General features: G+C 35.9%; 1 protein-coding gene and 1 non-coding gene across 3 annotated transcripts in view; one reads left to right on the top strand and one right to left on the bottom strand.

The window, feature by feature from the left end:
- The first annotated feature begins 382 nt into the window (after window positions 1-382).
- Window positions 383-497, top strand: LOC134365809 (small nucleolar RNA SNORA32). Its single transcript, XR_010022181.1, has one exon. It is a non-coding gene; the product is annotated as a small nucleolar RNA SNORA32 (small nucleolar RNA).
- Window positions 498-3,049: 2,552 nt separating this feature from the next.
- Window positions 3,050-27,016, bottom strand: part of MCM6 (minichromosome maintenance complex component 6) — a 37,967-nt gene continuing 14,000 nt past the window's right edge. For both annotated transcript variants that reach the window (XM_063105501.1, XM_063105492.1), the window contains 9 exons: window positions 17,881-18,022; window positions 17,093-17,200; window positions 15,699-15,854; window positions 13,919-14,047; window positions 12,400-12,561; window positions 8,449-8,584; window positions 7,699-7,854; window positions 5,698-5,837; window positions 3,050-3,456 (listed from right to left, as the gene is read on the bottom strand). In XM_063105501.1, coding sequence (XP_062961571.1) covers window positions 3,340-3,456; window positions 5,698-5,837; window positions 7,699-7,854; window positions 8,449-8,584; window positions 12,400-12,561; window positions 13,919-14,047; window positions 15,699-15,854; window positions 17,093-17,200; window positions 17,881-18,022 — 1,246 coding nt within the window. In that variant the 3' untranslated portion in view covers window positions 3,050-3,339. The remainder of the gene's footprint in view (window positions 3,457-5,697; window positions 5,838-7,698; window positions 7,855-8,448; window positions 8,585-12,399; window positions 12,562-13,918; window positions 14,048-15,698; window positions 15,855-17,092; window positions 17,201-17,880; window positions 18,023-27,016) is intronic.

Below are 27,016 nucleotides of genomic sequence, written 5' to 3' on the forward strand. Positions count from 1 at the left end.
CTCCAAAAGTTTTTAAAAAAATGAAAATATACTCATATAATATGTTAAGTTTAAAAAGTAGAATATAGATGTATGTATATATATTACATAGTATATATACAAGTATACACACAGTAAATAATAAAAACAGGAAAGCATATGAGTATGTAATTCAAAATTGGTTCTCAAAATTGATGTCTCTAACATTTACTTAGGTCATTTATTAAAATCACAAATGTCCTGGTTCTCCCTAGACCTAGTGAATCAGAACTGCAAGTTACCTGTGAAGAAGGAATATAACCAATTACAATTAGTCTCTTCATACTACCTGCCAGTATATAATTATTTTATCTTTTATTTGTCTGTCTTGTCTGCTGGAAAGTAAGTTCCAGCTAGCAACTGTAAGTTACTCTTAACAAGAAGAGAGTTTGCTGTGGATGTGACCATAAAAACATTTCTCACTAGGTTTTCTATCTGCTACCTTTTATCTGCTAGCAATCAGCCTGTTGGGAACATTAAAAAAAAAGAAGAGGGGAGGCTGAGGAAAGGACAGGCAATCTTGAAGTATCATCAGGGAGGTGGGAGAGTAGCAGGCAAGGAGGACAGAAAGACAATCAGTGGCTGCGCACTCAATACTGAGCAAGGAGTGTCTAAAAGATATATATATATATATATATATATATATATGGTGTACACATATTTGAAAAAAAAATTTTTAATTTATTTTATATATATATATATGTATATATATATACACACACACATAGAATTATTATTACTTTTGGTGGCTGGCTGGTATAGGGATCAAACCCTGGACCTCAGTGTTATCAGCACCACACTCTAACCAACTGAGATAATACAGCCAGCCCTAAAAGATATTTTTAAAAGGAAATGCTGGGCATTGTGCGATGTAAGCCAATCTCCACTGGGAAATCAATACAATATTAATTTCCCACTACTGTAGAGATGAGGGCACTATTGAAGGTGAGTTGGAAGAAATGCTGCGTCCTGCTTCAAGGAAGACAGGGAGGGTGGGTGATGAATGGTGCCAGTGGGTCAGCCATCAGGTTCCATGTGTACTCACCCTGAGAATCATATTTTTCATGGTAAATCTCATAGACTCTTCTGTGGGCATCAACGAGGGTCTGGAAATATGAAGCTCTTGATTCCTGAAGGGGAAGCATGATAAACGTGATAGGTTTATAGTGTCTTTCAAGACACATTACCTGGTATCATAGTTTAAAAAAAAAAAACAAAAAACATGTCAAGACTATTTAAGCAAATCTTTATTCTTGTTTCTAATCTTCCTATCTTTAAACCATCTTGAATTTTAACTTTGTGTACAGGCCATTCTTGCCCTATTTGAAATGCTACCTTATCAGAAACGAGAAATCTATATATATGTAGATGTTCCCATGCCAATATTGCATTTTTAATTTCTATACCTTTGTAGTAGTTTTTGCTTTCTGATAGGACAAGGCCTTTCCTATCATTCTTTTCCCCAGAATATTCTTGGTTGTATTGTATTTTCACATTTTCTTTTCCACGTGTCCTGGAGATACTTCTGTATTTCAGAACATCTAGTTCTACCTCATTTTTATTTGTATTCCACAGCATAGCTGTCATAACTTATTTAATTATTTCCTTGGTGGTCCTGTACTAGGATATGGTTGAAAATGTATTAAATTTATAGATCAACTGACAACTTAAAATATTCAGATCTTTACATTCTGGAATGTTATGTCTACCCACTTATCTTAAATATCTGCCTAATTTTCTTTATAAAGATCTTGTACATGCTCCATTTTCCATTAATCACGTCACCTCCTTGACAAATACCACATGAAGGAAGGGGATGTGTGGAAATGTAAGCAAGCACACATATTCTGATATGCAAAAATGAAACTTATTTGTACTAATGACCTCACCTTGGCCTGAAGCCCCCCGCTCTTACTAATGCCAAGATTGGGGAGGAGAGGACAAATTCACCAAAAATGAACTCATTTTTTTCTGGGCTTGAAATTTTCCTTTGGGTAAATATTGGTCAGATTAAAGTTCAAATTCCAGTCAGGTTTGTTTCTCTCCTTTCAGGATCTCACCACCCCATTTACCTTATGAAGGTCTTCCTAATATGAGAGAGGGCTCTTTCTTGCTATCTCCTGGGTTTTCACTAGAATGTCCTACCTGGTATTTGTCCACTTCTTAATGCTAGTACCACTATCCTGCTCCACAGGAATTCTGAGGTCCTATACCCTGAGGTTTCCTCATCCCAATGTCAAGGCCTTTCCCACTCCCATTAATTAGGAACATACTTGACATGAGCTTACACTCTGCATCTGCAGTGTAACTTCTCTATCCATTTCCAGTCCCCCTCACTCCATTGTTTCCATGTCAGGGGACAGTGAAAAGTTACTATTTATGAGTTCACTTAGCATATACGAATATGTTCCCTAACTGGCCCTGTAGGCTCCAGAATGCCATCTGTTCTTAAAAGCTCTAACAACAGGAACTTCTACATCACAAACATACTGATCACAGGAACTGTTAGTATCATTAACAGTAATAATTTTTCCTGGAAAAAGCCATAAAATTTGGGGACGGCTTGTAATATTGAAAATAACATATTTCCCCTAAAAAAGCAGCTTGATAACAATCCTGAGAAATTACCCTTAGCACACAGGAGTAAAAGAAATTACTAAAGAATGAAAAAAAGTACAATAAACTTTTTATTTTTATAAACTACTTTAAAAAACAAACTGGAATTAACCTTGGAAAGTCATCTCCAAGGCCTCTATCCTTCACACTAATTCTCTAATAATGACTTCTCCTTACAGGAACCTAATCCCAAATCCATAATGCCATAGTTCCACCCCTTCACCCCAGATTAAGCAAAAAGGGAAGGACTCACATTCACAAGTAGATGGAAGCAACAATCAGAGCAGAGTAGAAATAAATCTACTAGACAACTTCAGAACAAATTGTTTTATTCTAGAATAAAAGCGGTAGTTGACAATGAGAAAAAAGTTATTTCTTCAATAAGATTACCACATACCATAAAAGTAATTGGTCTTTTTCTTACACATGAAAACAAATGTCTTATAGGAACCACACATTATAGGATTCCAACTTCACTGGGACAAGAAACACACTAAAGAAAACTGCTGAAGCCTGTACTGGTATAAATGCAGATGACAGGAATGTGACATGTCATAGGCCATTAACTCAGTTCTTGTTTCTCAAAACAAATCCTGAAGCACTGCCCGCAGAAATACTTCTCTGCCTAGCAGAGCTCCATCCCAGCTCCAGGCCAGGAGGTGTTGTACCACAGTCCCTCAAGCCTGGTCAGTTACTTTCAATAGCTCAATCTTCAAGCAAGTAGTTAGGGTTAACTACCAAGTAGGGGTCTTCTTCATAACTCTCACTTCCCTCTGCAGAGCCTTTCAATCCAGCTCGGGTGAGCTCAATTAGAACATGATCCTGTGAAACACAAACATTTGTCCTCAGGTCTCCAGCAGTATTATAAAAAAGGGTCCAAGTCTTGACCCTTCTGAATATTTGCTACTGACATTTCCTTTCATTCCCCCACCAGAAACTCCTAGTAAAAGGACTATATCTTAAAATCACTATCAACATTCTGCTAAATTCCCTTCCCATTAGGATACTAACCTTTTCATATGTTAAACTACTTTTGAAAAATTAAGAAATATATAAGTAAGCTCAACAGACACTGTGATTTTAATAGTTTCCTGGCACATTACATCAAATGCTTGTAAATATTACTTCAAAAAAGATAGAAAACAATGCTTGAATTTTAAGAGTATAATAACTCTAATATTTAACTCTATTTAATTGTATTTAATATTTGCTCATTTTTAATTATAAACCATCCATTCATAATTCAGTGAGAGGTAGAATCTAAAGGTAACTCACATGGAAAACTTTTCACTCTGAGATAATAAGAAAAAAATGTGGAACATGTCATTTGGCTTAAAATCCTGATTACAGATTTTAAGCCTGTGGTATACATATAAATCAGTCAAAAATGTCCACAAATGAGAATTCCTAGCCAAGCCCATAGAAAGGTACTCAGGAAACAGCAATTTGACCCTAAGAAGGTTGGCAAAGCCCCAGAGTATGAGCACTGATGCCACTAAAGGGGACTGAACAGTGGTCAGGCATTCACTCAGTGTGCTAACACACCTTCACAGAAGCACATCTGATCAACACAGTACAAGCTTTTTGGTCTTCTGTAGCAAGTTAGTTCAGGTGGTAAGCCAAATGTAAAAAGATAATCTCAGTTTAGATCTGTTAGGCTTCACAGTATGTTCTACATCCTGATGTGGGTTTCTTGCCTGGGTCATTTCATCTTACATTTATCCCAAGGGGCACCAGGGAGGGAAGGGCTGGCCTGTGCAAAGACATTTCCCACCATTAGAAAGACAATCCTGAGCATGCACCACCTCAGTTCAGCTTGACTTTCCTTTTCTTATTTTTTCTGCAGCTGGTGGGTATGGGAATCCAAACCCATGACATTGATGTTATAAAGCTGCGCTCTGGCCAACTGAGCTAACTGGCCAGCCCTCAGTTTGACTTTCATACATATTATTTAGTAGATTTTGATTTGAGTAGCTGTTCTCAGTCACACCCCTTCCACCTGCAATCGTACACTGATCTACCCCCAACAGGTAAACAGTTTTTCAGATGACACAACCCTGATATGTGACATCTGTAATATTTCTATAGTGAGCAATGTAAGTAAACTGGGATAATGGTTGAATCTCTTGTCATTGGAATAGGAAAATTCAACCACTCAACAAATATCTGACCCCTCTGTATTCCAGGCACCACTTCAAGTCCTGGGGATACAACAGTTAAAAGATAAAGCCAAAGTCCCAGCCCTCACAAAGCTTGCATTCAGGAGACCAGCTGAACACTTAAATAAAAACTATACTGCCAGGCAATAATAAGGACTATGAAGAAACACAAAGCAGTTGACAAGAGCAGATGGCTATTTCGACAGTTAGGCAAAAAAGGCTTCTCTGAGGAGGTAACACTTGAGCAGACACCAGAATGGAGAAGGGCATCTGGGAAAGAGACAAAGGGAGATTGCACAGCCCCTCATGTTGGTATGTCTAAGGAACAACAAAAGGCCAGTGTCACTGGAGTGGAATGGACAAACGGAAGAGAGTGCTAGGAAATGAGGTGAATGAGGTAGAGGGGGTAGATTGTGTAGGGTTCTGTAGGTCATAGCAAGGAGACTGGATTTTATTCAAAATGTGTGGGAAACACTGGAAGGTAGGGTAGTAAAACAATTTGATTTATGTTTTAAGAGATTTATGTCTGCAGCTGGCCAATTAGCTCAGTTGTTTACAACACCAAGGTCAAGGTTTCGGATCCCTGTACCAGCAAGCCACCAAAATAAAATAAAATAAGTCATTTATTTGCTATTACTTCTCCCTTGTTTCACAACTCATAATTCTGACTATACTTCAATAATTCAAAATAAATGAACAGGGCTGGTCAGTTAGCACAGTTGGTTAGAGCACGGTGTTGATTAACACCAAGGTCCAGGGTTTGATCCCTGTTACTGGCCAGCCACCAAAACAAATACATAAACAAATAAATGAACATAAAAAAAATTTCACCAATAAATCTACATAGATATAAGGCATAAACCCCTTCCCTTGCTAATATTACAGCAAATAGTTATGTACATACATAGTGTGTGAGTCGATGAATGACTTTCTCAATGATTCTTTTTTTATTTATAAGTTCCTCTTCAGAGTCTATTTCTGACTCGATTTCTTTCAAGTACCAGTTAATAAGCTCACTCCTCTTTAATGCTGACTCATCCTCTTCTGCAACAAAAAACATTTAGAAAGGATTAAATTAGTCTTCTAGAAAATTGCACTGTCAATTGTTGAGGTCTACATACACAACAAAATAATGTACAGATTAGATAACCATTAACCCATCAGAAAGTATATCTGCTGAAATAAGGCTTGCAATATTGCAGCATAAGCCTGAAATAACCTGTCATATTACCTGTATTAAAGCACGTCTTACCTTATCCAGAAGAGGAAGAAAAACCTAATAAAACAGAAATTATAAGAAACAAGTTTCATAAAGCTAAAAAGATTTCAAAGTATCAAGACTCCATCTTATGCTTCATCACCTATAAGGTTTACCAACAGCAACTGAAAGCATAAATTAGGAATGAAGCAACAGCAAGTTAAACCTCTTAAATATAACTTCTCTTCTTTGGACAGGGGAAGATTTTATGGAATCAGAGCCAAAAGAGAAATCCATGGGTGTTCACTCAAAATAAATTACTGGTTTATTTAAGCAAGGTTTATCCACAGTAACTGAACTGCTTGCTTCTTTCAAAAGTCCAAGGTAGAACTCTCAACTCATAAGCAAAGTGGGACCTGGATAACACTGTAACAATCACGGAAAGTGTAATAAAAGAAAACTCTATACTTAGTTTCTATCCTAACAACTGCAAATAAAATGCAAAATCAAAATAGGAAAATTCTATCTTTACTGATAATAATGCCTTTGAAATGTTTTATTATGGCTATATGGAAACTTCAGTGGTTTGTCCAAATGTTCTTGGCTAAGTGACTTGCATGGTTTAAAGCTGTGCTCCTTGTGCTAGAGAATAGCTGTCTACCAGAGCACTGAGAATTAATAATTTTGTTTGATGGGTTAAGTGGCTTTTTTTTTTTTTTTTTTTTTTTTAAAGGAAAAGACCCAGTAGAATTTATCTGTGGAATGCTGTGTCTGGGTACTAATCATGTCTTTGCTCCATCAATGGTTCACTATGTTTAAAACTTAGTTATGTGGGCGAAAAGAGAGAATAATGAAGTATAACATAAATACAAGAATATGTGAGCTTCCAAATCTTTTTATGTGAGAAGGGAGTGGGGAGAAAACCTGATGTGTATCCTAGTGCCTACTTTGTTGCCTTTTCTCTTCCCACTGGTCCACAGTTCTTAGGGGAACAAAGGCAGAAACTTACAGAGCTCAAATCTTTAGCAAGCAAAGTCTCTGGTGTTCTCTTCCTCCATAGCAGATTGGACACTGTGATGAAAAAAATATGCCCAGAAGCCAGCATAGAGTCATCCATGGAACTTTTAAATAAGAATCACCCGATACTTAACTATCAAGTAGAAGTTTATGTTCTACTCTTGATTTCATCATTTTTCCTTCTGCCTTGTGGCTAACTACAGGGTGATAAAACTCTGAATAGCATGGTAAAGCAGTTAAGGGTATGAAGTGTCCAGATACCACACTTTACTGATGGATAGATGAGGATTTTACTCCATTTCTAGTCTGCAATGGCCTTTCCATAGTATAGATTTCTGGGCTCAATTACTTGCTTATGAAATATCAATTACTAAAAAGTAGTAATTTTGCATCTGTAAAACATTTGTATGTGCTTTATATTTCATCAATTCCCAAATTCTGATTGAGAATTATTAAAATAAGTCAAGGACATTAACAAGAATGATCCACCTTTGTCTGACAATTAACTTGTGGAGAAATGATCAGGCTGGCAGGTATGCTGATACTCCACAGATTTACATTATTAAAGTGTCTACCAATTTATCATCTCTTCTGACAGAATAATACAAGGGTAAGCAATCAGAAGTGGCCAGTGTGAATACAGCTCATGTAAAAGACTGGGCGTGTAAACAGTACTAGGTATAGCCTCACCTTCCTCCATCTTTCTGAGGTGAAGCACGATAAGGTTAGAGATTCGGCAGTACTCAGAGAATCCCAGCCTTAAGGAGGCTTTGGGAACAGAATCTTGATTTATGTCTTCACTGTAGCCATTGATTCCATTCACAGGAGCTGGGCTGTCAGCATGACCTATATGAAAAATTAACCACCTGAATCTTGTTTTTGTGACTCCAACATTCCCTTATCAAGTGTTATAAATACTACTTATATTTGATATTAATTTCAAAACAAGCATATAGTTACACACAGCATATAATAATTTTACAAATAAATTAGAAGCAAATTTATAAACTCGACTAGTGAAGACAAAAACTAATGTGAGAGGAATATGAGGGACAGGAGATACAAAAATTTCATGATCTAAAAGTCTATTTGCATTATTATGTACAAAATAAAAGGTTTTGGTATTTGTCTGTTCTAATATGCTTAAAAAATGTTTTAAATTCAAAATCAAAACAACAATATAAATAAGGGTGGAGGCCAGGAGATTTAAGTCTACTATCACGTTTTGGTGCATTTTCTTTCAGTCTTTCAAGCACAGGTATTTCATACCGACTATTTATTGTACTTTAACTAGTAAACAATTAACACAATTCAATATCCATTTTTCCCCTTTTGCTACATAGACTTTATTACCATCAACAAGTATACTTTTACCATATGACATCTCTGAGAACTTTTTGGTCCCTAACTTTAGAACAGTCATATGAACAAACATCTCACCATCGATGCCACCAGAACCCTCATCTACTTCCATCTGGACCTCTTCCTCTTGATCCAGATTGACATCTGGCGTTTCCACACGGATGATTGATTTATTCAGTAACCGGAAAGCTTCCTTCACATGTTTAGGTTGGACCTAAACCAAAAAAAAGATGAGGTAATTCAGTTAAGTCAGTCTTCTTGATATACCAGACAGATTTTCTCCAAACCAAATCATAGTGGCATTTTGGTTTTCTCACAAACACACACTCTCAACCTCTCTCTCCCTCACACAATATAAGACAGCACTATAAATTCACCAGAATGGCTGAAGTGACTGACAATATCAAATGTGGCAACAATGTAGAACTCTCATTCCCTGCAGGTGAAAATATAAATTGACACAACTATTTAGCAGTTTTTACTAAACATATAGATACCTATGACCCAACAATTCCACTCCTAGATAAGTACTCACAAAAATATAAATATATATACACATCATATGGACCAAAAGACATGTACGCCCCTTAAGGACTCAAGTTGGAAACTATCCAAATGGCTATTAACAGAAGAATGGATGAATAAAAATTGTGGTACATTCATCGGTAGAATATCATTATTATTACTGTTATTTTAATATTTTTATTTTTGGCAGCTAGCCAGTACAGGGATCAAGCCCTGGACCTTTGCATTATCAGCACCACACTCTAACCAACTGAGCTAACTGACCAGCCCCATCAACAGAATATTATATAGCAATGAAAATGGACAGTTAGAAAATGAAATAGTCTCAATACAGTATTCCTGGAAGAAAATAAATAAATAAAATAAAAAAAGAAAATGAAATAGAAGAAAAAGATTCTACCTTCAGAAAAATAGCAAAATACCAAGAAATAAATTCAACAAGAAACATGCAAAAACTCTATGAAGAAAAGTTTAAAACACTACTGGGTGAAACAAAAGATCTAAATGGAAAGATAATGATATTGTGGTATTCACCAGAACTATTCACAAATGTTTGCTTTTCTTATTCATTCTGGACAGCTGGTAGGAAGGTACTTCTTTACCCACTTGAACTTAGATATGGCCACATTAATTTCTCTGACCAGTGAAATGTGAGAATTGTCATTTCTATATAGGTTAAGAGATGGCATGTGGCTCACCACCTTTTCTATTCTGCCTTCTATCATTATGGACACATATGTCAAGATGGAGCCTTTATATCAACATGAATTGCTGAGTGACACAAGGAGAGCTCCTTTGCTGACCTAATGGATGTGTAGCATGAGCAAAAATGTTTGTTTTAAGCAGCTGAAATTTTTATAACAGCACGATCTAGCCTATTCTAACTGCTATATTCTTCAATAGGAAAAATCACCATAAATCTGTCAATTCTCCAAGTTAATATATAAACTTAATGCAATATCAATAAAAATATCAACAGCTTCTTTTTTAAAATTTGTAACAGCCAAAAGGGAACAATGTATTGGAATTAGCCCTATATTTAAAACATAAAGCCCCACTGATTAAAATATCATGGTACCAATAAATGTAAGAGAAACTCATAGACCCAATGGAACAGAATAGAAAGTACAGAAAAAGCCTAACAAACACAAGAATTTAATATACAACTAAAGGTATACCAAAAAAGTATAAAAAAGATGGATTGTTCAATAAATGATATTGGAACTAGGAAACTAGCTGCAAAAGAATCAAGTGATTTATACCTCACATCTTACAGTGGGATAAATACCAGATATTTAGATGACTTAAATGCAAACAATGAAACCATCTAAAGGAAATCATGGGAGAATTCTTTTATAATAGAATGAAGAAGGCCTTTTTATAAAATAATTTAAAAATTTTAATTTCAATAAAATAATTTTAAAAATGGACAAAGAATATGAACATATAAAGAGACTGGAACAGCTCTTAAATATATGCAAAGATACTCAATTTCATTCAGAAAATATATTTGTGTATATGATACATGGGCATTTATTTTCACATCATGTGAATCTGCTACCTATTTAGAGACTAATTAAAAAAAAAAGAAAACTCTACTAGAGATTGCCCTAAGGTACATATCAGTTTTATATAACTCAATTTGGGAAACAGCACAACAAAAAAAAGAAGTACAAATGTTAGCATGGTTTTTAAGAATTCCCCCTTACCATAGCCTATTCTTTTTCTGCAGATTGTACTATATTCCTCCAGATACCCTATGGTCTTGCTAAACTTTCCACCTTCACTATACATTCTTTCCCCAAAGTCCCATGCCTATCACAATTCTACACACCCTTCAGTGGTCAGGTTTAAGTGCTGGCACCTCCATAAACCCTCTCCCTTCTTTAAGAATAAAGTAACTGATGTCTATACTCTTTTCTTGTGATGCTCTACCATAATATTCTCCTTCCCATTTTTCACATGCTTAATTAAATACATGTTTGGCTCCCATCAGATTAACAGCAACGGAAGCAGAGGCTCTCTTATTCATCTTTTAACCCCGTAAAGGGCTCATTAAATATTACATGAGGCTGGCCAGTTAGCTCAGATGGTTGGAACATGATGGTGTAACACCAAGGTCAAGGGGTCAGATCCCCGTACTGGCCAGCTGCTCAAAAAAAAGAAAATAAAATGTATAAATGTTAGATGAATCAAAGAGTATCAAGTAAGTTAGTGTGAAAGTACTTTGTCAACATATCAGAGAATTTTAAAATTTAAACCAAAAAAGAAAAAAAAAAGCCAAAAAACTAATCTATAGGAAAAAAATGGTGATTCAAGTCAGAACAGTGGTTACTTCTGGGGAAGAGGGCTAAGACTAAAAAGAGCACAGGGGAACTGTCTGGGATGATGGAAATGTTTTGTATCTTGTGCTGGGTGGTCACAGGATATGTGTAAAAAAAAAAAAAATCCCCAAGCTGTACACTTTCCTGTATGCAAATGATACCTCAATGATACTATTAAAAAAAAAGGCAAACCTTTTTTTCAAATAAAACCGTCCATAAAACTTAATATATAAAGCTAGGTTTAAAAGCAGAGCTACTTTGGTTGAAGAAAAAATGGGGGGCTTGAATGCCCTTCCATACTGCTCCTCTTTAACCCCTCAAACTCATTGAAATATATACTTGTGAACCCAAGGCTCAAAGAACAGTTTAAAAACCACATATTACATGAGGATAGTTCAAAAAGTTCATGGAAAAATACATATTTTCTTTTAATTCTATTTTTCCATAAACTTTTTGAAATACCCTCATGCAAACTTAAGGTGGAGAGTTCCCTTTGAGGCCAGGGGCTACATTATCATATCTGTATCCCCAGCCCAGAGGCCTCGCACATTGTAGGGCCTAAGTACATTTTTCCTGAACGAATGGTATTAATGGTAACTCATCTCTATATATACTCTATAACCTAAGACATGATTATTTCATTACTATTAATCTAACTACTATACTCAATAAATGCTTGACTACAACCTTCTTAAAGGGAGAAATCCTAGGGTAGGGTATCCTATCAGCATTCATTCAACAGCTACATAAATATAGGACTGGCTAGTGGCTAACTTGGGAGAGCGTGGTACTGATAACACCAACTTTAGGGATTCAGATCCCCGTACTGGCCTGCTGCCAAAAACAAAAACAAAAACAAAACTGCAGCAAATTCTAGTACAGGCTAACGATCCCTAATCCAAAAATCTGAAATGCTCCACAATCTGTAACTTTTTGAGTTTCACGACATTCAAATGCTTATTGTAGCATTTTGGATTTCTGGATTAGGAATACTAACTGGTAAGTATATATAAATACTATTCCAAAATCCAAATAAATCCAAAATCCCAAACACTTCTGGTCCCAAGCATTTCAGATAGGGAAACTCAACCTATATGTCTCACACCAAAGATAAAAACATGCCTACAAGCCAACAAACCAATTTCTCTTTGCTGTCATCACGTCAAAGTGGCCTTGATACCTCATCACAGCAGTGCATCCGAGCCATAGCTTCAGAGAGACGGATCATACTCTCAAGCTGTCGTACTGTAATCCTCCACGAAGACTTGGTTACTCCAGAACCATCCCTCTGGCGGAGACGTTTATACTGTTCCACAATGAAGTCCTCTGACTCTTTGGAAATCTATTTCAGAACATCACCAAAGTTAAAGAAACATTTCTATTTAATGAGAGCTGTGTAAAACAAAGGATTAAGAGCCTTCCAGGTTCTTTGGGGAACTGAAAGAGTTGACATTTTGAGGCCAATGACAATGAATTACTACTGAAATGACTTTTGAAAGAAACTAATACGAAGGAGGCCTGTGAATTCCATATACTAAATTTTAAGAATATGAAGACAGCAGGCTTAGTAATTAAACAAAAGACCATTTAAAAATGATGTTTAACAAGCTGAAGCAATGGAGTAAGATGTAATGCCTTTTATACCTCAGGATGTGGTGAAAGCTCATTAAACAAATTAATGCTCAGGCTATCCCTGAGGCTCCACTAATTAACTTACACTGCCTTTGAGAAAAAAGGAGGTCAGCATATATTTATCAGCTGTTTCGGTAAACCTTATATCCAAAGAATCCTCAGTTTTCCAGAGCAAGGAATTCAGCATATAAAGGAAATATGCCAAAGTCACAGAGGGACCAGAATGCTGTCATGGAGAAGAGATGCCATCTTACACTAATGTCACCCATAATCCTTAGTCTTAATTGACTAAATTTCTTCCAGGACAATGAGAGCCAACCTCAGTATCACAGATAATCAAGTGAAGGTGGCATGGATAATTAACAGCTAATGATAACTCCTAAACGTTGAGTCAGACATTAGTGTAAAAACCTCAATCAAACTGAAACAAATTTTTTCCTTTTCATATCCTATTATAGGAAAATGCCAAACAACAAAATAGATGCACGTTATGGAGATCTGTTTTTAAAAATACATGTCTAGATGAATATCTTGGATCCACTACAGATTCAGTCCAATGAACTACATCAATTACTGTAAAATAGTAATTCATATTCATCACAATGACCTAGAGGAATCCAACAGTTTCCACAGAGAAAAATTCAAGAGCCTTCAGCAGAATATTGACTTAGGCACATAAACAATTTTAAGATTCTTACTAATAACGGTTGAAGTAAAAGGATCTAGTTTATTCAGTTATCCAAAATTCTTCTTCCATAAAATCCTTTTATTAGCGACCAACAAATAAAATAAATGGAATTATTCAGATTTAAAAAAAAAAAATTCCTCTTCTCAACCCTCTGAAGATACAAAATGGCTGTTGAAAAAACAAACAAAAAAAAACCCCACTACCACAAACCCAACTTATAAAACATACGTATATTTTTTTTAAAAAAAGGAAAAAACAAAACAAAAAAAAAACAGAAAAAAACAAGTACAGGTTCAGTTAATTTCCATATAACTCATTTATTTAAATCACACTTTACTATACCCACTATGCCTTATTCCAGTACAAAAGGGCAAGTTACCTTGGGTTTAAACTGCCTTGCAAAGAGAAGATACCTCCTGATATCATCAAGGGAATAGACACGATCAATCGATTCCTCAATTCTTGAATGCAAGTCTACTATACGTCTGGCAATAGCATAATCTGTAACCTAATTCAAGACAAGAAAATTACTTTGAACAGTATTTACTCCAGACTATCCCAGGCAATAAGAAATGACTTATAGCTAAGAATAAGCTTGAATATACTACTGAAAGAAGTCCTAATAGGTACCAAGTTTCTGAGGCAAGTTTGGTAACAATTTGATTTAAAACCAAACTTTTACATGTACGCCTTGGCCCCATTCTAAGAATATACCTGAAGGAATTAACAGACTTTAATAACAATTGCAGAACTAACCTTTATAGGGCCCTTGGCGTGTGCCAGACACTGTTGCCTTAAGCATGTCTAGAAGTATTATATCACAGAATCCTCACAAAAACCTTATTAGGAGATATTATTCCCATTTTACAGATGAGCAATTTGAAGCCCAGAGAGGTTAAGTAACTTATCCAAGGTCACAGTAAACAGTGAAGTCAGGATTTGAACAGTCTGGCTTCAGAGTCTGTGCTCTTAGCTACTATATTATGAAGATAATCATCACAGAATTGTTATGAACACTGGGGAAAAAAAAAAAACCAAAAATACGCAGCTTGCTCTCAAATGGTTCAGAAAATAATTGTGTACATATATAGACAACAAACGATAAAGCAGATGGGGCAAATTTTAAAATCAGGTAAAGGGTAATATGGGTGTTCTATGCACTATTCTATTTCTTGCAAATTTTTCATAAGTTTGAAATTATTTCCAATTAAAAAGCTTATAAAGTATCCCCTCAAATGTTTTAAAGGTTTATAACTTAATCTCATCTCCTCCCAAAACTGACTTAATGAGTCCTATGCAAACAGAAATATATGAAAATCAGACAACTCCCAATTATCTGTAGGTTAAATACAACTATTCATTTGTGAAGGAAAACCCCCCCCCCAAAACCCAAACAAACACTCACACATCGGAAGGCAGCTTTTATTTAGATAATACCTAAAGTTCCACTATACCCAAGACTTGTGCACTGTGCCTAATGAAATGTAGGACCTGACCTCTATCCTCAGCAATTACAAGTACAGCATACAATATTAGCTCCTACACACTGTCATTTTATAGTTCTGTGCACATCCAAGCTATGCAATATTATTAAGTCTATTTACAAATAACTTTAATAAACTAACGTGAGAATTGAAGTAAGTCTACAATTTTTCACTCAAATCTTAAAACTGCCACATAATCAGGGGGAGAAAAGTGATACACATTCAACAACTTGATGGAAGAAACAGGAAGACAAATGACTCAGGATTAAAAAAAAAAAAGAAAAGAAAAATTTCCTTGGCATCCAGTTTTTTTTCAAAGTGACTCATAAACAAAATAAAACTAACAAAACAAAAATTTTTTATAAAAATCTTATAGAGTGTGGTTGGAAGTTAACTGTAACTTGTTTGCTTCTTTTTTCTTTTGAGTATTAAAAAACAGTAACAAAAACAAAAAGCTTGATATTCTTCAACATAATTAAGTGGAAATAGCAATTTAAATGACTTTATTCTGAGTTGCTTACTAAATTTTTTGCCCAATCCCATGCCACCAAGAAGAACATGAAAGGTCAGTGTATACACATGTACCAGCTGTTGAGTAGTGTGTCCTCTAGCCTGTCTCACTCAAATTACTCAAACTGGAAAAAGTAAGCAAAGAGTGACAGCTCATATAGTTACCTCATTACATTCATCAACAAGGATAAAAAAGAGATCAAATCGGGACATGATGGGAGCCGACAAATTTATATTCTGTTTCAGTGATTTTGATCTGTCATAGTGTCCACCGACTGGATTTGCTGCTGCCAAAATGGATGTCCTGGCATTCAGAGTGGCCTGAACACACAAAAAAGAATTGTGACAGGTTTAACAAGACATCCGGACTGGCAAATAAACATAGGATAAAATATTCAATCTCATTCATAATTAAATGCAAACCAAAATAACGCTATTATTTTTCACCTATTGGATCATCAAAATTAAAGTCTGAGGCTGGCTGGTTAGCTCAGTTGGTTAGACTGTGGTGTTATAACACCAAGGTCAAGGGTTTGGCATCCCTGTACCAGCCAGCAACATATGATGTTGGTAGTATGATGTGTATACCCTTTAAGTCATCAATTTGTTAGGAATTTACCTTGCAGCTAGATACAGGAAGACGTGTATTCAAGGATGTTTACTGCAATATTGTAATACAAAAGACTGAAAATGACCAAAATGTCACTCTATAGGAATTTAAAAGAATCAAACTGTGATACACACAATTGTATACTGTGGAGTAATTAAAAACCAAAGTTGATCTAATATGCTCTGGTATAAAAAGATTGCCAAAATAAAATTATGAAGTTAAATTAGCAAGGAAGAAAACTATATATATTATGCTTATCTATGTATAAAATGTTCCTGAAAGGGGCATAAAATCAATAGATGCCTCTGAGTACCTACCAGTGCTGGGAGTTGCAGAGGAAGATTTTTCTTTTTAATTTATATTTTAGTGTACTGCTTAAATTTTTCTTAACTACTTCAAGCTATTGCTTTTATCTTAAAAAGTTTAGATTTTCTCTAATGTTGGTTAAAATACCGCTTAGTTATTTTCATTTAAACAGTCTGTTGACTTTTGGTTATTTTGTTATAATTGGAAGCATTCTTTATCAAAGAATATAGAACCTTTGTTCATGGAAATTTTGAGAAGTGAAATGCTGAGAAGTTTACCAGTACTTCCTCTACTTTCTGTCATAGCAACACATTTATACAGTACCTAAACAAAATCTACGGTTTGGATTAATAATTCTCAGGGCTCCATTTTTCCATTTGTTCAAGTAATGATTTTTTTTTTTTTTTTTGTGACCAGTAAGGAGATTGCAACCCTTGGCTTGGCGTTGCCTGCACTGCGCTCAGCCAGTGAGCGCACCGGCCATCCCTATACAGGATCCGAACCTGAGGCCTTGGCGCTCCCAGCGCTGCACTCTTCCGAGTGAGCCACAGGGTCGGCCCTCAAGTAATGAATTTTACCCAGGTGAACTTCTCTAGTACTACGTTCTTCTACAGGCTAAGGCATGATGCAGCGGAACGTATACCTTCACTCCTGCTTTAGTGATGGATATGGTCTGCTGTTCCATAGCTTCATGAATAGCAACTTGATCCCGCACATCCATCTTATCAAATTCATCAATACAACACACACCCTGTAATCAAACAAATCTAACCTAAGAAATTGCCTTTCAGATATAAAATGACGATTAAACTCACAAAGTTTTATACCAAAGACCTTTCTACTCTCCAAACAAGTGGAAATTAGGTAAGTAAGCATTCCTAATCCTCTCTTCTAAGCAAGATAGTTCTTAGATCCCAGAGCTAGAAGGAACTATATACTTGACTCACTTAAAAATAAGAGCAAAACAAAAAATATACAGACACTTACTGCACTTTTACTCAACACTGAAACCTTGTGTAAATCTCAGTGTCAAGACATTCTGGGTAAACACAGCATTGATTTTATACCTATAACTTATATGCATTCACAGATCTAACTGATTTATGTCAAATACATGTAAAATGCAATATGTATCCCTGTCTAGACCTTCTCATAGAGGTGTTACAGTATGGAATAGGAAAAGATGCTGGGAAGACTAGTCACAGAAACCACACATGCTCAGGGTATGTAACACATTCTAGAAAAGCTCACAAAGTGCTTGTTAGTGATGATAATCCCAGTTAAATTCTAGATTAATAAAAACTATGAATTATTTGCTAAGGAATGCTTATTTTTAGAAGGACATGTTTTAAATAGAAACTTATATGTCTCTACTGATAGGGTACGGAATATTCTGACTTTTTTATATCCAAGAGATTAAAATATTCTCACATTGTCAGCCAACATCAAAGCTCCAGCCTCAATGACAAACTCATGAGATTCTTCATCTCTCACAACGGCTGCCGTTAAGCCAGCAGCACTGGATGCTTTGCCACTGGTGTAGACAGCTCTGGGACTGAACTCCTCCACGTGCCTGTTCAAGGTTATCATACAAAGACTCATTAATATGTGATTACAAAGCACTCTTTCCAGGAATATCAGCTGACAGGGGTTTTGTCAATGAAGAATTTAAATTTCTTAAAGAACAATTTATTAAAAGAAATTCATAAAATATATTTATAACAACTTTTTTTAAAAAAAGAGCAATTTATAGACATGCCACAGACTGAATGGGAAGCTTTATCTCCTTTAGCATTTTAAATGGATTTAAATCCGTTGCCATCAAATGAAAGATGAAGTTAACACCTGACGAAAACATCAATTTTAAAAGATGTCTTTAACAACAAATAATTCAGCAATGATGACCAGTTTAGCAATGATGATCTATTAGAAGTCCTTGCAATTAAAAAAATGAGATAAAACTAGATGTGGGCCAAGGTGAGCCGAGACCAGACCCTTGCGGCACCAGCACCGGGGCTCAGTCTAAGGCCCAGAGGGAAGTGCAAACAGCCCAGCAGCTGCTGAGGTGAGCTGAAACCCGACCCTTCTGGCACCGGGTCTAAGGCCTGGAGGGAAGTGCACATAGCCCAGCAGCCATCAAGGTGAACTGAGACAAGGCCCCTGCGGCACCGGGTCCACTGTAAGACCCCGGGGGGAAGGGAAGCACACACAGCCCAGCAGGCACTGAGGTGAGTTGAGACCTGCACAGCACCAGGGGCTCAGTCTACAGCCATGGAAAGCTAGAACAGGAGCCAAGGTGGTATAATATAGATACTGCCACACATTCTTCACAAGGACAGTTCACCACCACAGTAGCAGCCAGGGCCACTCTACAGGCAACCTGCCACTCACTTGACTACACTGATATAAGAGTCACCAGTAGAGCCTGCAAATAGAGAGAAGTCTTTATCCTCACAGCCAACCCCAGAGTAACAGAAGAAGCAAGTCCTCTACCAGATGACCAAACATCAACGAAAAAATACTAGAACTACAAACAAACAAGAAAATATGACACCACCAAAGGAGTACAGAATGCTCAAATTCCAGACACCATAGAACAGGGAATCCCTGAAATGTCTGAAAAAGAATTCCAAGCAATGATCTTAAGAAAGCTTGAAGAAACTAAAGACTCAATTAGAGAACACAAGGAAACAAGAAAAAATATCCAGAATATGAAGGAGGAAATTTACAGAGATTAATACCTTAAAAAAGAATGTAGCAGAACTCCTAGAAATGCAAGATTCACTTATTGAAATAAAAAACACAACAGAGAGCTTAAGCAGCAGGCTAAAGCAGAAGAAAGAATTTCAGATCTCAAAGACAGTCTTTTCGAAATAACCCAGGCAGACAAAAAAAAAAAAAAAAAAGGAAAAAAGAATTAAAAATAATGACAAAAATCTAAGAGAGATAGCAGACAACCTCAAGCACTGTAAATCCAAACTGTGCGTATTCCAGAAGGGGAAGAGAAAGGAAAAGGTATTGAAAACTTATTCAAGGAAATAATAACAGAGAACTCCCCAGGGGTAGGGAGAGATGCAGACCTTCAGATCCAGGAAGCTCAAAGTTCCCCAGACAGATTCAATCCAAAAAGATCCTCTCCAAGACACATTATATTCAAATTTGCAAAGCTCAAAGAGAGAATTCTAAAAGCAGCAAGAGAAAAGCATCAAGTCACCTATAAGTGAACCACTATTAGACTAACAGCAGACTTCTCAACTGAAACCCTACAGGCCAGAAGAAAGTAGAATGATATATTCAAAACACTAAAAGAAAAAAATTGCCAGCCAAGAATTCTTTACCCAGCAAGGCTCTCTCCCCTTCAGAAATGAGGGAGAAATAGTGCATTTCCCAGACAAACAAAAATTATGGGAGTTCACAACTACATGACCAGCCCTGCAAGAAATTCTCAAGGGAGTCCTTCATCTGGAATGTGAATAATGAATGTCACTACCACGGATACACAAGAAAGAGCAAAACCTGCTGTTAAAACAAAAATGCCAGTGAGAAAGAGCAAGAAGCTAAATCATGCCACCTCAAATATCCAACTAACAATGAAGAAGAGAAATAAAAGGGTAAGTAAGGATCAAAAGATATTTAAAACATGTAAACAAAAAGCAATTAAATGACAGGAATTAAACAATATCTGTCAATAACCACCCTAAATGTGAATGGACTAAACTCCCCATTCAAAAGGCACAGATTGACTGGATTAAAAAGCTAGACATAAGTATATGCTGTCTTCAAGAGACCCATCTCACATATAGAGACACACACAGACTACAAGTGAGGGATGGAAAAAGATATACCATGCAAACGGAAACCAAAAATGCGCAGGAGCTATTCTTATATTGGACAAAATAAACTTTAAACCAAAAAACATAAAAGGAGACAAAGAAAGGCACTATATAATGATAAAAGGATCAATCCAGCTAATAGACGTAACAATCATAAATGTATATGTACCCAATATTGGAGCACCCAGATATATAAAGCAAACAGTCTTAGACCTTAAGAAAGAAATAGGCCCTAATAGGTTAATAGTGGGTGAACTGAACACCCCTCTCTCAGTATGGGACAGATCTTCCAGGCAACAAATCAACAGAGAGACACAGGATTTAAACAACATATTAGACCAACTGTACCTGGCAGATATATAGAGAACATTTCACCCAACAACTAAAGAATATACTTTTTTCTCATTAGCTCATGGAACGTTCTCCAGGATAGACCACATATTAGGTTACAAATCTAGCCTCAGCAAATTTTAAAAAATTGAAATCATTCCAAGTATCTTTTCAGAACACAATGGACTAAAATTGGAAATTAATAATAAGCAAAAGTCTGGAAACTATACAAATACATGGAAACTAAATAATAGGCTCCTGAATGACCTATGGGTCCAAGAAGAAATTATACAGGAAATAAAAAAATTTCTAGAAACTAATGAAAATAAAGATACATCATATCAAAACCTGTGGGATACTCCAAAAGCAATACTAAGATGCAAATTTATTGCAATAAATGCTTACATCAAAAGAACGGAAAGACTTCAAATAAATGACCTAACACTACACCTCAAAGAACTTGAAAAACATCAACAATCCAAACCTAAATGTAGTAGATGGAAAGCAATATTAAGATCAGAGCAGAACTAAATGAAATAGAGACCTCCCCCCAAAAATAGAAAAGATCAACAAAACAAAAAATTGATTTTTCAAGGAGATAAATAAAATAGACAAACCATTAGCTAGGTTAAAAAAAAAGAGAAGACCCTAAAAACAAAAATCAGAAATGAAAAGGGAGACATTACAACCAATACCACAGAAATAAAAAAGAATCATTAGAAACTATTATAAACAACTGTATGACAAGAAATATGAAAATCTGGAAGATATGGATAAGTTTCTGGACACATACGAACTACCAAGACTGAAACAAGAAGAGAGAGAAAACCTGAACAGAACAATAACAAGCAAGGAGATTGAAGTGGTGATTAGCAATCTTCCAACAAAGAAAAGTCTGGGTCCGGATGGCTTTACAGCTGAATTCTATCAAACTTTTAGAGAGGAGTTAATACCAATTCTCCTCAAACTATTCCAAACAATTGAAACAGAAGCTACTCTCCCAAACTCATTCTATGAGGCCAACATAACTCTGATACCAAAAACAGATAAAGACAGAACAAAAAAAGAAAATTACAGGCCAATATCCTTGATGAACCTAGATGCAAAAATCCTCAACAAAATATTAGCAATCAGAATACAGCAACACATTAAAAAAATTATACACCATGATCAAGTGGGATTCATTCAGGGATGCAAGGATGGTTCAACATATGAAAGTCAATAAATGTGATACATCACATCAGCAAACTCAAGGACAAAGACCATATGATTATCTCAATAGATGCTGAAAAAGCATTTGACAAAATTCAACATTCCTTCATGATAAAGACTCTCAACAAATTAGGTACAGAAGGAAAATATCTCAACACAATAAAAGCCATTTATGACAAGCCCACGGCCAGTATCATTCTGAATGGAGAAAAATTGAGAGCCTTTCCCTTAAGAACAGGAACAAGACAAGGATGCCCACTCTCACTACTTCTGTCTAACATAGTACTGGAGGTACTAGCCAGAGCAATCAGGCAAGAGAAAGAAATAAAGGGAATCCAGATTGGAAAAGACAAAGTTGAACTTTCCCTATTTGAAGATGACATGATACTATATATAGAAAAACCCAAGACTCTATCAAAAAACTCCTAGACCTGGTTACTAACTTCAGTAACATTGCAGGATACAAAATAAATGCCCTCAAATCAGTTGCATTTATATACTCAAATAATGAACTAACAGAAAGAGATATAAAGAAAGTAAGCCCATTTACAATTGTCACACACACACAAAAAATACCTAGGGATCAATTTAACCAAGGCGGTAAAAGAACTCTACAATGAGGAACTACAAACCACTTCTGAAAGAGATTAAAGAAGACATAAAAAGATGGAAAGATATACCATGCTCTTGGATTGGAAGAATTAACACTGTGAAAATGTCTATACTATCCAAAGCAATCTACAGATTTAATGCAATCCCCATCAAAATACCAATGACATTCTTCACAGAAATGGAAAAAACAATCTTACTCTTCACATGGAACAATAAAAGACCCTGAATAGCCAAAGCAATCCTGAGCAAAAAAAAAATAAACCCGGAGGGATAAGACTACACACTATCTGACTATTGTAACCAAAACAGCTTGGTACTGGTATAAAAATAGACATTGAGACCAGTGGAGTAGAACTGAGAACCCAGAAATCACCCCTCAGGCTTACAGCCATCTGATATTGGACAAAGGCAACAAAAATCTACATTGGGGAAAAGACTGCCTCTTCAACAAGCGGTGCTGGGAAAACTGTATATCCATATGCAGAAGAATGAAACTAGATATGCACCTCTCACTATACCCTAAAATCAACTCAAAATGGATTAAAGACTGAAGTATAAGACCTGAAACTGTAACATTACTAAGGGAAAATATAGGTGAAGCACTTCAGCAACTAGATCTGGGCACAGACTTAATGAACATGAGTCCAAAATCACAAGCAGTAAAAGAAAAAATAAACAAATGGGACTATATCAAACTAAAAAGATTCTGCACAGCAAAGGAAACAATCAACAGAGTGAAACAACCTACAGAGTGGGAGAAAATTTTTGCTAACTATGCATCCAGCAAGGGATTAATATCCATAAAATACAAGGAACTCAAGCAATTATACAGTAAAAATCCAAATAACCCAATTAAAAAATGGGCAAAGAGCTGCAAAGACATTTTTCAAAGGAAGACATACAAATGGCCAACAGGTACATGAAAAAAATGCTCAACATCACTAGTCATCAGGGAAATGCAAATTAAAACTACATTCAGATACCACCTCACCCATGTTAGATTGGCTATAATCAAAAAGACGATGAATAACAAATACTGGCGAGGGTATGGAGAGAAGGGAACACTCCTACACTGTTGGTGGGACTGTAAATTAGTACAACCACTATGGAAAACAGTATGGAAGTTTCTCAAACAACTACAGATAGATCTTCCATATGATCCAGCAATCCCACTTCTGGGTATATACCCAGAGGAGTGGAAATCGTCATGTCAGAGGGATACCTGCACTCCCATGTTCATCACAGCTTTGTATACAATAGCCAAGACATGGAACCAACCTAAATGTCCATCGATGGATGACTGGATAAGGAAACTGTGGTATATATACACGATGGAATACTAGTTTGCCATAAAAAAGAATGAAATACTCCCATTTGCAATAACGTGGATGAGCCTGGAGAAACTTATTTTGAGTGAAATAAGCAAAGCACAGAGGGATAAATACCAAATGTAGTCATTCATATGTGGGAGCTAACAGAGATAGAAGGAAGGAAAGAAAGACCACAGTAGTGCATTGGACTTGCAGAGGGAGAAAACATTCCTTGGGCTACAAAGTGGAGTGGGAGAGAAAAGGGGAGGGAGAGGGAGGTTGGGGATAATTGGGTGGGGGACACAGGGTACAAATGCAATTTGTGGTAATGGGTATGCTGCCAGTATGAATCTGGCCCTCACTTCATGGGCACAAGGGGTGACAATCATCTTTGTATCTCATGAATATTCATAACCAATAATAATTTTTTAAAAAGCGGAAAAAAAGAAGAAAAAACAACAACAACAACAAAAAACTAGATGTGGAATTTATTCCAAAAATGCAAGATGGGTTTAATATTTGAAAAATCAATCAATATGCTATATTAATAAAGGATAAGAACCACACAACCATCTTTTTTTTTTTTTTTTGTGCAGCTGACTGGTATGGGGATCTGAACCTTTGACTTTGGTGTTGTAACACTATGCTCTAACCAACTGAGCTAACCGGCCAGCCTGACAAGCCTGACAATCTAAATATATGTAGGAAAAGCATTTGACAAAATCCAACACCCTTTCATTATAAAAACTCTCTAAGCTGGGAATAGAAGATGACTAAACCCGAAAAATGTTTTTTTTTTTCCCAAACCTAGTAAAGGACATCTATGGAAACCCACAGCTAACACCATACTTTTAGAGGTGAAAGGCTTAAATGTGTTGCGCCTAAGATCAGAAACAAGACATAGATGTCTGGTCTTGCCACTTCTCTTCAACAGCATACTGATGGATCTAGCCAGGGAAATTAAGCAAGAAAAGAAAAAGGCATGCAGGTCGGAAAGGAAGAAGTACTCCAACTAGTGTTATTTGCAGATACATGATCTCATTATACAGAAAACCCTATGGAATTCACTAAAACATTATTAGAACTGTTAAATGGGTTCAGTTAGGTTGTAAAATAAAATATAAAAAATCAATACACTTCCAACGAGCAACCCAAAAATGAAATTAAGAAAACAATTCCATTTACAATAGCATAAAAAAGAATATTTATGAATAAATTTAACAAAGTGTAAATGTGTACTCTGAAATCTACAAAACATTGTTGATTTTGTAACCTAAATCTTTATGATCTAAATAAATGGAAAGACACCCCATGTTCACAAATTGGAAGACTTAATATTGTTAAAATACTAATAACCTCAAATTGATCTACAGATTCAATGCAATCGCTATCAAAATCCCAGCTGGCTTCTTTGTAGAAACTGACAACTGATCTAAAATTCACATGGAAACTCAAGGAACCTAGAAAAAAACAGTTGGAGGACTTACATCTCCCAATTTCAAAACTTACTACAAAGCTACAGTAATAAAGATAGTGTAGCATTAGCCTCTGGACAAATAAAAAATGGAATATAGTTGGGAGTCCAGAAATAAACCCTCATATTCATGGTAAATTGATTTTTGACAAGGATTCCAAAATAATTCACCAGGGAAAAGAACAGTCTTGGTGTTGAGACAAGTGCACCTCCATGTGCAAAAGAAAAAAGCTGAACACCGTAAAAATTATCTCAAAATGGAAAAGACTTAAATATAAGAACTAAAATTATCTAAAAGAACTGAAAACAGCGACTTGAACAGATACTTGGCACACCAATGTTCATAGTAGCGTTAATCACAATAGTCAAAATGTGGAAATAACCTGAATGTCTATCAATGGAAGAATAAACAAAATGTGGTATATGCATACAAATGGAATTTTATTCAGCCTTAAAAGGATATTCTGATATATGCTACAACATGGATAAACCTCGAAGATATAGTGCTAAGTGAAATAGGCTAGATACAGAAGGACAAAAATTCTACGATTCCATTTAAATGAGGTTACCTAGAGTAGTGAAATTCAGAAATAGAAAATAGAATGGTGGGGCCGGCCCGTGGCTCACTCGGGAGAGTGAGGTGCTGATAACACCAAGGCCCCGGGTTCGGTTTGCTCACTGGCTGAGCGTGGTGCTGACAACACCAAGTCAAGGGTTAAGATCCCCTTCCCGGTCATCTTTTAAAAAAAAAAAAAAAAAAGAAAAAAGAAAATAGAATGGTGGTTGCAGGGAGTTATGAGAAGAGAAGGTGGAGTTGTCTAATGGGTACATAGTTTCAGTTTGAGAAGATGAAAAAGTTCTGAAGATAGATGGTGGTGATGGCTGCACAATATGAATGTACTTGATACTATTGAACTGCACACCTAAAAGTGGTCAAAATGGTAAATTTTATATTATACCATAATAAAAAAAGGTGAAAAAAAACCTTATAAATGAATGTTTACAGCAGCATTTTTCATAAAAGCCAGAAAGTAGAAACAACCCAAATGCCCATTAACTAAGGAATGGATAAATTAAATGTAGTATATTCACATGATGGAATATTATTCAGCAATAAAAGGAAATGAAGTACTGATGGATGCTACAATGTGGCTGAACCTCAAATTGTACACAATGAAGGGTGAATTTTATGACACATAAATTATACTGCAATAAAGATCTTAAAAACTCCAGTAGAAGCAGGCTGTTATTTATAACACCAAAGTTAAGGGTTTGGATCCCCGTACTGACCAGTGGCCAAAATAAAACAAAAGAAGGGAAAAAAACCAAAAAAAACCTCAGTAGATATAAGAGACTATTTCTACCCAAGACAATCATCTACAATATAATACTCCTATCAGAGGCAACACTGTACTATATATATTTTTTGGTATGTGGGAGATGGGAGCATAGGCAATGGAAAGAAAAAAAGGATCCCATTTAACATAGGACAATTATTTTCAAATTTAAGATTCAGTTTGTGATATACTTGAAGGAAATAATTATAAAACTCCAAGAACTAAATGTTCCAACTAAAAATGTGCTAGCTTCTAGAACAGTACCACGTTACAAATTTCCAAAACAAACAAACCTCCCTGAATAAAGGGGATATCACATGCCTCTCTGGGTGCTGCTAGGATAACTCATAACACACATATGCATAGCACCAAGAACATAGCAGGTGTTCAGAAACCAGATGCTTTTATTTTGGACCCTAAGTTTCTTAAAAGTTTGAAAGTAACCAAGTACTTATAGCT

This window comes from Cynocephalus volans, chromosome 1, assembly GCF_027409185.1.
Source record: "Cynocephalus volans isolate mCynVol1 chromosome 1, mCynVol1.pri, whole genome shotgun sequence".
NCBI lineage: Eukaryota > Metazoa > Chordata > Mammalia > Dermoptera > Cynocephalidae > Cynocephalus > Cynocephalus volans.